This window comes from Glycine max, chromosome 3, assembly GCF_000004515.6.
Source record: "Glycine max cultivar Williams 82 chromosome 3, Glycine_max_v4.0, whole genome shotgun sequence".
In the NCBI taxonomy this organism is placed as follows: domain Eukaryota; kingdom Viridiplantae; phylum Streptophyta; class Magnoliopsida; order Fabales; family Fabaceae; genus Glycine; species Glycine max.
Window position 1 is genome coordinate 39,964,084 of NC_016090.4, and position 13,740 is coordinate 39,977,823.

Genomic DNA, 13,740 nt, shown 5'->3' on the forward strand with positions numbered 1-13,740 from the left:
TTTTGATGGAGCAATTTAACAGAAAAATTTATTTTTTCAAGGAATTTAAAATGATTCATCATAAAATAGTTTGTATAGAATATTTGAAAGGAGATTTAATTTTTGATATTTTTATGAATCATTTTGATTGACTAAAACATTGGAATTTCAAATTTTCTAAAAAAATATAGAATTTGAAATTCTTTTTTCGGAGATGCTCACATTTTTGCTCGTGACTCTTTCTCGCTGAACACTCGCAACTACGGGTGACCAAAGTTTTGGCAGTCGACATCGACATAAGTTATTTTTCACTAACGTTGGCCGAGGTTTTTTCGGTCATAATTTTTTTGTATGATGTCAACCAAAGTTATTTTTTGCCAATATCAACTAACATTTTTTTAGATGATGTTGGTTAGCGTTAGTCATGAAAATTTTTTGCTGACGTCGGTCAAGGATTTTTTTTGCTGTTGTCATCCAGGTTTTTTCAGTTAATGTTGACCAATGATTTTTTTGGCCGACGTTGGTTAGATTTTTTCTATTAACATCGGTCATGGCTAACTTTTGAGTAGACACTTGCTAGGATTTTTCAGCCGACGTCAGCTAGGTTTTTTCAGCCAATATCAGCTAAAGCTATTTTTTAGCCAATATCGGCTAGGGTTATTTTTCAGTCAATGTTAACTAGGGTGTTTTGGCTGATGTCAACTAGATTTTCTTAGCCGACGTCGGTTAGGATTCTTTTTGCTCACATCGATTAGGGTTTTCTGGCTGATATCAACTAGAGCTATTTCTTAATCACATTAGCTAGGTTTTTTGGTTGATGTTGGCTAGGGTCTTTTCTGCTAGCACTAGCTAGATATTTTTGACTGACATCGGACATGACTATTTTTAGTCTACATCGACTAGGTTCTTATAGTCGACATCTACTAGAGTTTTTTCGATCGACATCAGTCAGAGCTATTTTTTAGCCAACATTAGCCAAGACTATTTTATACTCGATGTTGGGTAGAGTTTTTTGTCCAACATTGGTCAGGGCTATTTTTTAACCAACTTCGACTAGGAATTTTTTGGTTGATGTCGGTTTAAAAACATTACTGGTTGTGGTCAGACAAAATAATCCTTGTTAAAATTATCAATATTTTGTATTTTTAAATTATTAAAAATTGAAAAATATTTTTTAATTAATATTTCAAAATTAGATTGTGTTTGTTTTCTATAAAGTTTAATATTAAAATTTCATCTATTTAAAATATAAAAATGAAATTTTGCATATGGAGGAAATTAAATTGTCTTATCCAAATAAAGAATTTAAAATTGAAGAAATTTGAATTAATTTATCCAAACAAAACTTTTGAAGAATGAAAAAAATTAAAATCAAAACAGTTCATATCTTAGATATTTCAAATTTCCTGAAATTTTGAAATTCCTGACCCAGTTAAAGATCTTGGAAAGCACAAAGTGTAGTGTGACAGTATAATGATAAAACCATGGTAATAAATATAAGAAAATGGACTACTTTCAAAGTATGATAATTTTTTTGTATCTTAGAAAGCAAGTCACATTTTACCTGGTGTCGACTAAAAAGAAGCACCAAATAATTGACCGTAGGTAGTGTAGCACTTTTATACCTAACAATAATATATAATCGTGCTTTTATTTAATGATTTTCTTTAGTCATATAGTTGTGTCATAATTTTTGCTGTAGAATTGTGACCATGGCTAAATATTATTTTTGTTCATAATTTTTTAAAGGATCAGGTCTTATGTCGGTTTACATATAGTAAATTTTCTCCAGAGAAATTAGACCAACCCTTGTACAAAAATAAGGTTCCTTCGAAACAAACTAATATTTCTTCAAAGCCAAACCTACACTCTAATATTTACACTAATTAAATAACTACCCAATTCACGAGTTCGAACCTTGAAGTGGTGACACGAAAAAATGGTACAACAATACCAATAGGCTACTTCCTCTCTAGTTAGATAAAATTTGTTCTCTTTGTTTCTGGGGTAGCAGATCCAATTACTGAAGCATGTTCTGGCCAAAATTGTGCATTCTTCACCTTTGATATGCTTGCCAATACGCTCAAAGGAGTGACGTCACCAACTACTGTAACCTTCTTTGCCGCAAAGTCTATGTTGAAGGACCTAACTCCTGTCCATGAAATTAACAATACAGAAAATGGCCTGAATGTTAAATGTAAACAGGAAAAATAAAATAAAAGAGTCCATAAAAAAAGTCTTCTCATTTAGAGAAACAAAGTCCTGTTAATAATTAATCTGAACTTCAGTATCGGGTGAATTTATGCTAGAAACTTTAGAAATAGATGGAGATCAAATATGATATGCATAATTAAATACAGGATTTTGATGTGAAATCATCAAAGTAATTTCACCCCTCATCAAATTAAAATATTACTTTAGCCTGTAAACATTAATTTTTTTTTCATTACGATTATACCTTTATCTAGATTTCTACAAATAATGACTGCACATCTTAATAATTGCATGTGTGGCCTTATGTTGATCTTCAACACAATTCTATTTATGGTTCGAAATAGAAGATTTTAGGAGAGAGTGACATACCACGCATTCTTGAGAGATGTTTCCTAACCTTTCCTTCACAACCTTTGCAGTGCAGAGAAACCCTCAATTCTACAACCTGCGAGAGAATTTATTCAAATCACACCCAATTTGAGTTTATAATATACTAATATTACTAAAGTTGTGCCTTGTCTCATCGTCAATTATCCATTTCAGTTCCATGCATATGCTAGTACTATTACTTAATCATTCCACAAACACATGCTAGTAATACTAATACCATAAATTCAAAAACTTCCTTATATATCTATACATTTGATATAGTCTATTAGGAGTGGTTGAGACTTGAGAGGCAGTTTTTAGGTACAGTTTGTACAGTCCTCCAAACAGAATTAGAGTTTCACCTCAATAATCCAAGATTTGTAATAAAGACTTGTTCAAGTCACTAAAGTGAAACTCCAACTTTAATTTGAAACAAGTATACCAAGGTGAAACTCCAATAGTTGAATTCTAATTGGAAAACAGTATAAACAACACTTAAGAATATATAAGTTTTGTTCAGAAAGAAAAACAAAAACCTGGTCTGAGGAATCAGTCTTTGGAAGAGTTGAGCTAGAGGGTTTAGATGAATGGTTGGTTTCATCATGATGAATAACTTGAGCTTTCTCCTTCTCAACATTAGTTAAAGCCAAAACAGGATCATAGACCGACGACACACAATCAAACGAAGGCGTATCACCGAGCAAATATCTTGAAGAGCCAGGAGGAGTGATCAAATCAGAAGGTGGTCTAGCCCAACTCCTCCTCAGAATGCTATCAATTGGTTTTGAGGAGTAATTGTTAGTGATGTGTTCAGTCAACTTTCCAGCAGCACTTTTCTTCTTCTGATCATGACCCTTTGAAGCATTCTTCTTCTTCTGGCCACTTGGCTTGGAAGTGGAGTTTTTCTTGGCCTTTTGGAGATGATCATGCAAAGGTTTGGGGTCAATGGGGGACAGAGAAGAAGAGCAAGGGGAAATGAGGTCTCTTGAGGGGGTTCTTCTAGGATCTGTGATGATGGGGTTGTGGCGGTCAATTGCTCTGCCACCAAATTGAGCAGTGTTGGAAATGGAAATGGAAGATGAAGAAGAGGGTTGATCCATGCCAAGACATATGGCTGTTGAGGCCTGTGATGCACAGAAGATGTCTATGCCTTTCATCTCTTGTTGAATGCGGATGATGATGGATGAGAAGAGCTAGTGGTTTAGGGAATCTGCAGTGTAACAGAAAGAATGAGATAAAGGAAGAGGTTGAACCAGAAGGTAGGTTGGTACTGACTGCTTTTTAAGCTTCAAATTAGGAGTGAGGTGGTTGAGATATAGAGAGAAGAGTTAGAATGGAAAGTTCAAATTCAATTAGTTTCTTGTTTAATATGTGGAAACAAAAGTAATTAAAGTGGGAAGGAAACGTTTAAACTTTGCTAAGACTAGTAGCATGAGTTTGGATATTTCTTCTAATAGTATATTACCACTTAAACCAATCGCACGTCCACTAGAATTACCGTGGAACCTAAACCAAAAAATAACATTGATAAAACAAGATCTTGATGTATCAAGGTTCAAGGGTGTTGGACATAAATACATAACTGTCAGTGGTTTCAGGATGGCAATAGCAACGTTGCACCTGCACGTGTGATAGGATCATCAAGAGCAACAATAACATTAGCCCCACAAGTGTGAGATCGGTTACATGAATCATACAAATCATTGAATTTGCTTAAAAACTATAACAAGTAATTTTGATGTGTTGTTTCCCATTGTTTTGTGACGTTGATATTAGAAGCTTAGAAAATTGGGGTGAACATATGACATCTTTCTTAATTTTTATCTCAATTTCTCTCTTGTTTCTTGTTAAGATTATATATATATACACGGACTTACTCCACTCAATGCCAATGCCTATCTTTAATGTTTAAATTTAGAGTTGATCTCTTTTCTCAATTTTTCAATTAAAATTACATCAAAGAAGTCATATATTTAGAGATAATACATTGTTTATTCTTGATAAGGATGTTCAAAATTAATTACACAAGTGAGGACTAAAAATTGAGTCCTGATACAAATTTATCCTTGTACAGAAGTCTTTAGTATCATCTCTAATGATTCTCAAACTATTAATTATCTCATCATTTATGTCTTGTATAATTCAGATATAAGTCATGTAAATATATTTCTTTGTCAAAGCTTTCCATAATACTTATCTCAACACTCCATCAAATATTAGAAAAAATCATCAATAAAAAAATTGACGAGTTTGTGACAAAAGGAAGAATGTAGTGAATGGTTGTATCCTTAATGAGGTTTTGTCATTCTCGTAAAAGGGCAAAGGTGAGAGAGCAAAACATCATTTTGTGGCAAGGCAGAGCAAAACAGAGAGATTTTATGATATGCAACCAAAATTTCTATTGCTTTAAAGAATGACAATGACACAAAATAAGTACACTGAAGTTGCCTTTAACTCCTAGTTTGTTTCATTGTGTGAAAAAAAGAAAAAAGAAAAAAAAACACTATCACACTCACTGGAAAACACCTCAAGTGAACCTATTCATTTTACTTTTGGTTAACACTTAGCAGGGTAAGAGAGTTAATGTATCTAAGAGAAATGAACAGTTAAATATGCCAACTTGTTGCATAATATTCAGATTATCATATAACTGTAGACTGTAGTTCCACTGTATAGCTTTGGTCTTTTGATCCCATTTTTTCTCTATTTCGTAATAGTTTCATCATTTATATATATCAGATAAATAATTTGTGATTAAATAAGAGTGTAAATTTTTTTATCAATACATATATTATTTACCCAATATTTATATGCCACGACGCAGTACTTTTTGTATCTTTTTGCACGGGTGTCTAAATGTTTGTGATTATCATTGCTCCCATAATAATATATGATAATTATTTCTTATAGTAATCATTTTGTGCGGAGTGCAACATATGCATATGGGTGCAGACATGTTTTGGAATGACGTGAAGTTCCAGCGACATGAATTTCCCATTTTATGCACTGGCTTGAATTGGATAGATAAAAAAATTGGAGGAGGCACAGTGAATTTGGGTAATTATCTGTTGCCCTGTTGGCTTGTTGGGCATGGCCTACAGGCTCAGTATTTACCTACCAACAAGCACTTGACAGAAATACTTTTTAGAACATTGAAAACTTAGTCAGATGTCATGAAACAGCAACATTGAGTACTTGCAAGTTGCAGCAGTTTCATGTGTTCATTCAGATTACAATTTGTAATTTATAAAGAAATAATGGTATAAATGAAAGTGTAAGATACCAATTGACTGCAGATAATGTTCAATGTTTGTTGATCCTGGTAAGCAAGAAGCAAAGTCAGTGCCATTTCCAATGTGGTAAAATTCAATATTATATCACCCATAAAGTTCACAGTGCTGTTTTCTTCAGTAAGCAAGAAAAGTGAGATGTAAATCATGTAATTATTAATGTCACAAACTAACAAAGTGAAATAAACAGTAAAATAATGTCTTGAAAAATATTATTATGACTTATGTAACAAATGAAAATTGGTAGAGTTGAAAGACGTCTGTGTTTGATTTACTGGTTCACGACTTTCAAAGCATGTTAACAAAGAAGTATGTCTCTTGTTGGATATTCAACGGACGTTTGAAGGGTTCTAATGTCAAAACAAATACATCCCATGATTTTTTCCTTTATCTAAATCTTCTTATATTTTTATGTCAGTTTGAGTAATTAAGGCAGTTAATTTAACAAAAATGATGCAACAACCCAAATTTTTGTTTTCATAAACTTAAGTCTTAGGAAAGTAGAAGGAAACTAGAAGAGCATCAAATTTGCATGAACATTTGATGCTGGGGCACATGAACTGTGCAACTTGAACGCAATAAAGGCCTTCTATAGAGGAAAATCAAAACACAACACTATAAGATTCTAATGGAACAAATTCTGCCAGATAGTAAACCATTTCGAATTTTGCTTTCTTGTGGATGGATGAGACGCAAAGCCACTTTCTTTCTCTCTTTCATCAACTCAAAAAAAAAATTCCCTTCACAAAACCATGGAATCAGATGCTTCGATGGCTTTCTTCCTCCTCTTTTCCTCCTTACTTTGCCTGCCTCCCCCATTTTTGAACGATCGCCAATCTTCTATACCCACCATTAAAAATTCTCTCTTCCTTTTTCCCTTTATTCCATTTTCTCTTCAATTCCAATCCCGAAAGCTTTTAGAGATAGACCAAAGCTTTTGTTTTCGGTTACAAGATCCACCAATATGTGTGCGGTACGACAGGATAAGCTAGTGGAGGCATACCTTAAAATCTGAATCAAATTATAAGGAACTAATGTTACAATTTACAAATAATATGTTTCCTTTTATGGTCACAATTATTTAGGAGTAACCACGCGTAAAATAGGAAACTTAATACATTCTCCTCTCACAAATAGAAGGTGGTAGAACATAAAAACTCGAATTACATTTTAGTTGCTATATAGATTACCTCAAAAAATATAAACCTACAGCGAACCATATAACTTGGAATATCAAATGCATAAATCAGTGCATAATGTAATTCATATAAAAATTACTTGATTACAGTTTAACATTTAAATTTAAAGAATCCGTGCATCGCTTCATTAACACTATAATAAGGTTAGTTCTATTCCTAGAAGCTCTTTTTCCTTTCTTTTGGTAAGCTATTCCTTGAAGCACGTCGAGCCCGGAGATTGATAAATAGTAACAGGCCATCGAGTGACAAGCCCAAATAGTGTAGGCCTCTGTTCTTTCTGAAGGTACTCACGCTCGTCGAACTTTCATTTGTTTGCTGTTAAAAAGATTGAATTTCTATCATATCATTGGATGCATGATAAAAAAAAATGTATATTTCTCAAAATAATTTTTCAGATTAATCTTTTAAAATCAATTTTATTAACATTTAAACCAAACGAACATTTACAAGGCACTGTATCATAGCTCAAGTATGGAGACTTCTAAGACTATCATCTCCTTTAAGAGCCAACATGATTTTCAAATCATCGACGTAGCCTTTTTCCTTTGACGATTGCACACATTCATTTTGTAACTTAATTTAGCCTATAAATAGTATTTTTTAACTCAACTCTCAATAAAAACACCATTTTTTATAATTCATCAATTTTTATTTTATTCTTCTAATACTTTAAACTACAAACTTATTAATCAAAGATTTAAATTAAATAACTTCCCAGTCAATAAATAAATAAATAATTTCAAAATCTCACTCTATAATAATCATTCAATGATACTATAAAATTAAATTAAACACCTCCAGAGTTTTTTTCTCATCATCATCGTCATTTTTTTAAAGCATTATGTTCAAGAACTTAGAAAAAAAATATTATGTTCAAGACTTTAAGAAAATAGAAACTAATGTGCTCAAAATACTAATACTTTTAAGAGAAGTACTAGTCTTAATGACGTTTTGAACAATTATTACAAGCCTCAATAGATAATACTAAAGAATCTAATTCAATTAATTGAATAAAATATGTAAATAATTATAAATTTTTAGATATTTATCTTTAGTCTTAGGAATAAAAAAAAATTCAAGACAAAAGATTTATAATTAAACATGGCAACAGGGCAAGGTGAAAATGAGTGTTGCCTCTCGAGTCTTGACCCCGACTTCCCAACCTATCTTTTTATTTGTCTTTCTGGTATTTATTCGACGTGTTGAAATTTTTTATCTCATCCCCTTATCCGTTGAGTATCGGATCTCTCCCGTCCCATTTCCTGTTTAGATTTGTAAAATAAGTTTTTTTTTGTAAAAAAATATATTAATCTAATTTTAGAAAACATAAATTGATTATTACACATTTATTTTTAAATACTTATATATTAATAAGTTCATTACAGTGCATTTATCTACAAAAATAGTCAAAAAAAGAATCTTAAATTATGTAAAAATTATAAAATAAAATAAATAAATAATAAATAAAATTTTAATAATTTCATTATCAAGGCGGGGACAAATATGGGACAGACGTGTAGTGACATTCACATCCTCAATCCTCACTCCAATTAAAAAAGGCAAGTAATCTCCGAACTCGAACTCGTACTCGATTAACAGAGGTATTTTCTATCAAAATCGATGCGAGTTTGAATGGTATTCGCGAGTATGGGTTTGGTTTTCATGCCTATTTATAACATGTATCAAACCTAATGTTTTTCTATCATATCTAAACTCTAGAGTACCTTCCATAAAAAGGACGGGTATATTTTTTATGGAATAGAATTATATATAGAAGGGTTGAAAATCTAGTTTGTGGGGAGCTCCACAAACTGATTAAAAAGATCGACTACGAAATGAAAGGGACCAGTTGGGGAGCAATTTTTCATATACTTTTATATAAAACAGGAAAAGAAGAAGGCAAATACATCATATTAAATGTGCACCACATTTGTGGACGTAGCCTAGTAGTTTGTCAACACCGGTGGAACCCATTTGATAGAAATACAATTCGAAATAACTTGTAGTTATTCATCATGGTACGCCAACAAAGTGGTGCATCATGCACATGCCAATGATGCCATTGCATTCAAGCAGTCTTTTTCCTTACCTGCTTACTGTGCTTACACTTGCCTCTTAATTTGGAATATGAAGGACGGAAACTTGGAGAAGTTCTTAAATATATTGTGTATGTTACTTAAAAAATACAATTTATTAGATTAAGTGCTTAATAGGTTTAAATTAAATTACAAAAATTGAAAATATATATCACTCCGGAATATTAGAATTTTTGTGCAATTTTTAATTTGAGAATGCATATGATATATTATATATACCAAACCTCAATATCAATTTCTCCATGTTGTCATTGTCAGTATAGGTACATCACATGGACAGTCTCATATTTGGCGCATGAAATCATCTTTCACAAAAATATATATTAGAGTGTGTTTGGTTACATTTTTATTTTTTATTTTTATTTTTTAAAAATTATTTTCATTTTTAAAAGATTAGAAGTCTGAAAATATGTTTTATTTAACTTCTTATTTTCTGTTTTCATGAAATAAAAATACTAAAAATTTATTATATATTGAATTCTTGTTTTTTTTGTATTTTTAGATTTTCTTAAAATTATTTCATTTTATCCGAGATGAAAGTTTCTGTTTTCAATTGAAAATACTAAAAATGAAATTTTATTATTTTCATTTTCTGGTTGTTTCCTGTTTTCATTTTCACTAAAAATGTTTTCAGAAATCCAACCAAACACATTTTCATCACGGTTTTCTATTTTCAGTAAAAATGAAAATAGAAAACAATCAAACCAAACACCCCCTTATGTTTTCTTTTTGTTTTTCCAATTTTTAGTCCTAGAGCTTTCGTATTAATTTCCCTTTTCACGTTTTCCCCCTCAATCAATTAGTTTATTTTTCATTATTGAACGAGGCATTGAAATATCAGTATTTGAAATTAATATGTAAGTTTGAAAATCATATGAGCCAATGATAGGTTATTTTCTGCATCATTTTATGATTGGCCTATACATCCAGCACTATATATATATATATATATATATATATATATATATATATATATGTATCACATTAGTACTTGATCGAGGACCATGCTGGGTATATTGTAGACTCGTTTGTGCTGTGTTGTGGCTCTCGTTATATATAAGGTGGAGTCATGTGCAATGTTGAAAACACACTTGTAGAGGGGATGACATCGTGGAGGGGCAATTCCTTTTGATTGATGATTAGATTACGGTTTTTGCCGTGTGTTTAGGGACGTGCGTGATAGTTTGAAAATCACATTCCTTGCTTTGAGTAAACAAAAACAAACGTGTTTTTCTGGTCTAAATTTAATCAAAATTTAGTTTTTGATAGTTGTGAGGTCTTATTGTTCTTAATGACCACTTATCTATTTTTTTGGCTATTTATGTTTCTATCTTTTTTACACCGAACATCATTTGTGAGTTTTGCGAAAGAGCCTTTTGCCCAATTTATAAAATTGTTTAAACAGATATAGGATTAATATTTTTTTAAATAATTAAATTTCATAATAAAAATATATTTAAGTATATAATTATATTTTGAATTTATAGTGAATAGTTTAAATTGTAATATATGGTTATTTTTAATTATTAAAAATATAAATAGAAAAAATTACTGAAATTTAAGTTATCTTAAATATTTAAGGAAGATTTATTTAACTAATATAAGATAATTTTATCGTTAATGATAAAATAAATTAAAATTAAAAACAGAGACGTTTTCAAGTTTTAATTATAGAAAAATTTAAAATTTATTTAACTTATATAAAACTATTTTTATTAATAATTTATAAATATTAGATTATGTCTACTGTGTGTATAACAAATGAATAATTAGTTACGTAATATGCGTGTGAGTTATTCAAATAATAAAAATGAAGCCTTAAACTTAGACTACTTGGTTGTATAAAAAATTAAAAATGGATATCTAAAACTTGTATCTCTCCAAAAGTAAAAAGAAGAAAAATTAGCTTGGAAAAATAAGAGCAGAATGTGAACATGAAAATCTCAAATATTCAGCACGTAGTGTGGGTGTAAAGTAAAACCTTAATCTTCTACAAATCGGTATACATCACGTAGGCTATTTTTTCAAACCTATAGACGACATTATTATGTGATTTGCTTTGGTCGAAAATGGGACGAGCTTTCATTTGTATTTGTTTGACCGTAATTAAAAATTTACTAATGGAAGCGCATTGAGGTTATTGGCATAAATACTATAAATCTATAATTGTTCAATTGAAGGTTGAAGTATTGTTGTTTTAGCAGAGAATAATCAAACCAAATGAAAGGAGCCATGGTATATAGATGTGCAGCGTATATGTAGGCCAAATACACCTCTCTCTCTCTCTCTCTCTCACACACACACACACACACACAGTTGTGTAACAAAATTTACCTAAGCCTGAGACTTTGTTTTCCTCATCTCATTAATAATGCGTTTACTTTGGGCATACTATCCAATAAAGAAGGTCAATTACGTGCTTCAAATATTACTTTTACTTGACCTACCAAATCTCCTTTTGGGGCCCGGGGAAGACTCTACGATTAGGAATTTACAGGCAGACATGTTTTTATTCTTAATTAAAGTATTGGCCGCTTAATTATTGTAACATTTTTCTTTTTACAAGATTACTGACTCTAATAGGTTATTTTAATAATTTTTTTTCATAATTTCTTATTTAATTTGTTATTATTCGTGATAATAGGATATTTATTGTTAATAATAAAAATACTTGATATTTTATTTATTTTATTTTATTTAAACTTAAAAATAGCCCTATAATATGCAGACAATTTTCTATTTTAGAAACAATGATTCGATTTCCAAAATTAAGAATAAAAATAAACGTCAATCAAAGATTCATAAAAAAAGTGATGATAAATTAAATATTAAAAAAATGCATTTTTTTTCAATATAAATTTTTAATTTATAGTGGTGGAAAGTTTAGGTCAACAACAAGCATGTGAATGTTCTGCGTAAAATTGCTAGCAACTCGTTTTTGAAAGGACTTCCCACTTAATCCACATCGCAACTTCAGCTTGTCCAGCGCAACAAGGCAACTACAGTAACCTTATTACACTCATGACTAATCCTAACAGATGTGTTAAGTAAAAATTTTCCTATAATTATTGTAAAGAGTAAACTTTGTTGTTTTGGTGTGAAGAATATAGGCATTATTAGTAATAACTATTTAAACTTTTTTTTACGTAAAAAATAAATATATTTCACTTAAGTCAATTTTGTCTGAGGAATGTAAGACTATTATATAAATAATAAAGTTTTTTCTTCCGGTATTTAACGCATATTTAAAATTTAAACCTAAAATCTCTAATTGAGGAAATAAAGTTACTATTTACCTGATAAGTAATATTAATTTATTATAAATAATTAAGTATTCTTTTCTTAAATATTCTCTTATTCTAATATGATTTTCCTCTTCACATGACGAAGGCTCCATTTCCATTTGATTATCTTCTCTCCATTGCTTGAAAAATAAAATTAGTTTATTAGGAGGAGCTTAATATTTTTTGTTTTAATAGAAAAATATAATAAAAATTAAATTTGAAATTAAAATTAAGAACTATATGGGAAGGAATAAAAAAATAAAAAATAAAGTAAAACGCTCAATATATAATATTAGTGTAAGACTTATGTATTAATGAGAGTGATAATAAATCCTAATTAAAAATACTATCAGTTAAGAAAAAATTCCAAAAAAACACTTTTCGTAGAAGAATAATACTTAAAATTACTCTTGTTCAACATAGTTATTATAAATTTCTAATCCTATACATAGATATATACATTAGAATAAAAATCTTGAATGAGAGGTTAAGAATATTTTTTCTTCAACGCAAGTGATTTTAGGAGTGTGTTTCCTTACGAGGATATTTTTTACTGCTTATTTCTTTTAATATATATTTTTATTTTTAATATTATTTTAAAAGAAATTTATCAATACTAGTACTAACATCTTCTAAAAAATGTATGTTAGTATTTTTTATTATTAATTTTATGATATTCAAAATCATGTTGAAACATAAATCATATTGGCATTTATAATGAATATGCATTAAAAAGAGAGTATTGAGAGAGTGTAGTCAGTATTAATTCTTCTCTTTTATTATAAATTTTAATTGTATAAAATTTATTGTTTGCATTTTTCATAATTAAAATAGTAGAATTATATGTGTAATATCTATTCTCTCTCCCAAGAAACTTCAATTCCTACCAGCTACCACTTAACTTTGAGTCTGTGACATTCTATTTCCCTTCCTAGCCACCCATGCAAGCGATTCAAATAAAGCCATGTAGCAATGAAGTTGATATGTAAATTACTATCAATAGTGACGGTCATACCTGAACCAGGCAAAAACAGAGAAGAGAACTATTAAAGTCTACATACAATAAGATCCATGAACGTTGAGTCACTTTCATCTTTGTTGAAAGAGAGACCGTAATTCTTTATCAATTGGCATCGCTTGTGAGTTGCAAACACTTTGCTCGGATTATAGCTGGCAAAGTATATACGGTTTATTTTTCATTAAATGTTTTTTTCTTAATTTTATAATATTCAGTTTATAAGCTATAATCGAAAGTGCATGACTTGACATTATTGAACTTGTTCTGAACTTCAAAGACAAAATATTAGAC

The 13,740-nt window shown here is 30.1% G+C and overlaps 1 protein-coding gene across 1 annotated transcript; it reads right to left on the reverse strand.

Annotated features, from left to right (window-relative positions):
• Positions 1 to 1,692: 1,692 nt before the first annotated feature.
• LOC100810015 (protein SODIUM POTASSIUM ROOT DEFECTIVE 2) lies at positions 1,693 to 4,389 on the reverse strand. The gene is made up of 3 exons (XM_003521305.5): positions 3,099 to 4,389; positions 2,563 to 2,638; positions 1,693 to 2,131 (listed from the first exon to the last, which is right to left on the reverse strand). The coding sequence occupies exons 1-3, from the start codon at positions 3,717 to 3,719 to the stop codon at positions 1,956 to 1,958; spliced, it is 873 nt and encodes a 290-aa protein (XP_003521353.1). The 5' UTR covers positions 3,720 to 4,389; the 3' UTR covers positions 1,693 to 1,955.
• Between the last annotated feature and the right edge of the window lie 9,351 nt (positions 4,390 to 13,740).

Coding starts and splice junctions, on each gene's coding strand:
- LOC100810015 (XM_003521305.5), bottom strand. CDS start 3,719: ATGAAAGGCATAGACATCTTCTGTGCATCACAGGCCTCAACAGCCATA. Junction 2,639..3,098: donor AGACTGATTCCTCAGACCAG/GTTTTTGTTTTT, acceptor ATTCTCTCGCAG/GTTGTAGAATTGAGGGTTTC. Junction 2,132..2,562: donor ACATCTCTCAAGAATGCGTG/GTATGTCACTCT, acceptor TTTCATGGACAG/GAGTTAGGTCCTTCAACATA.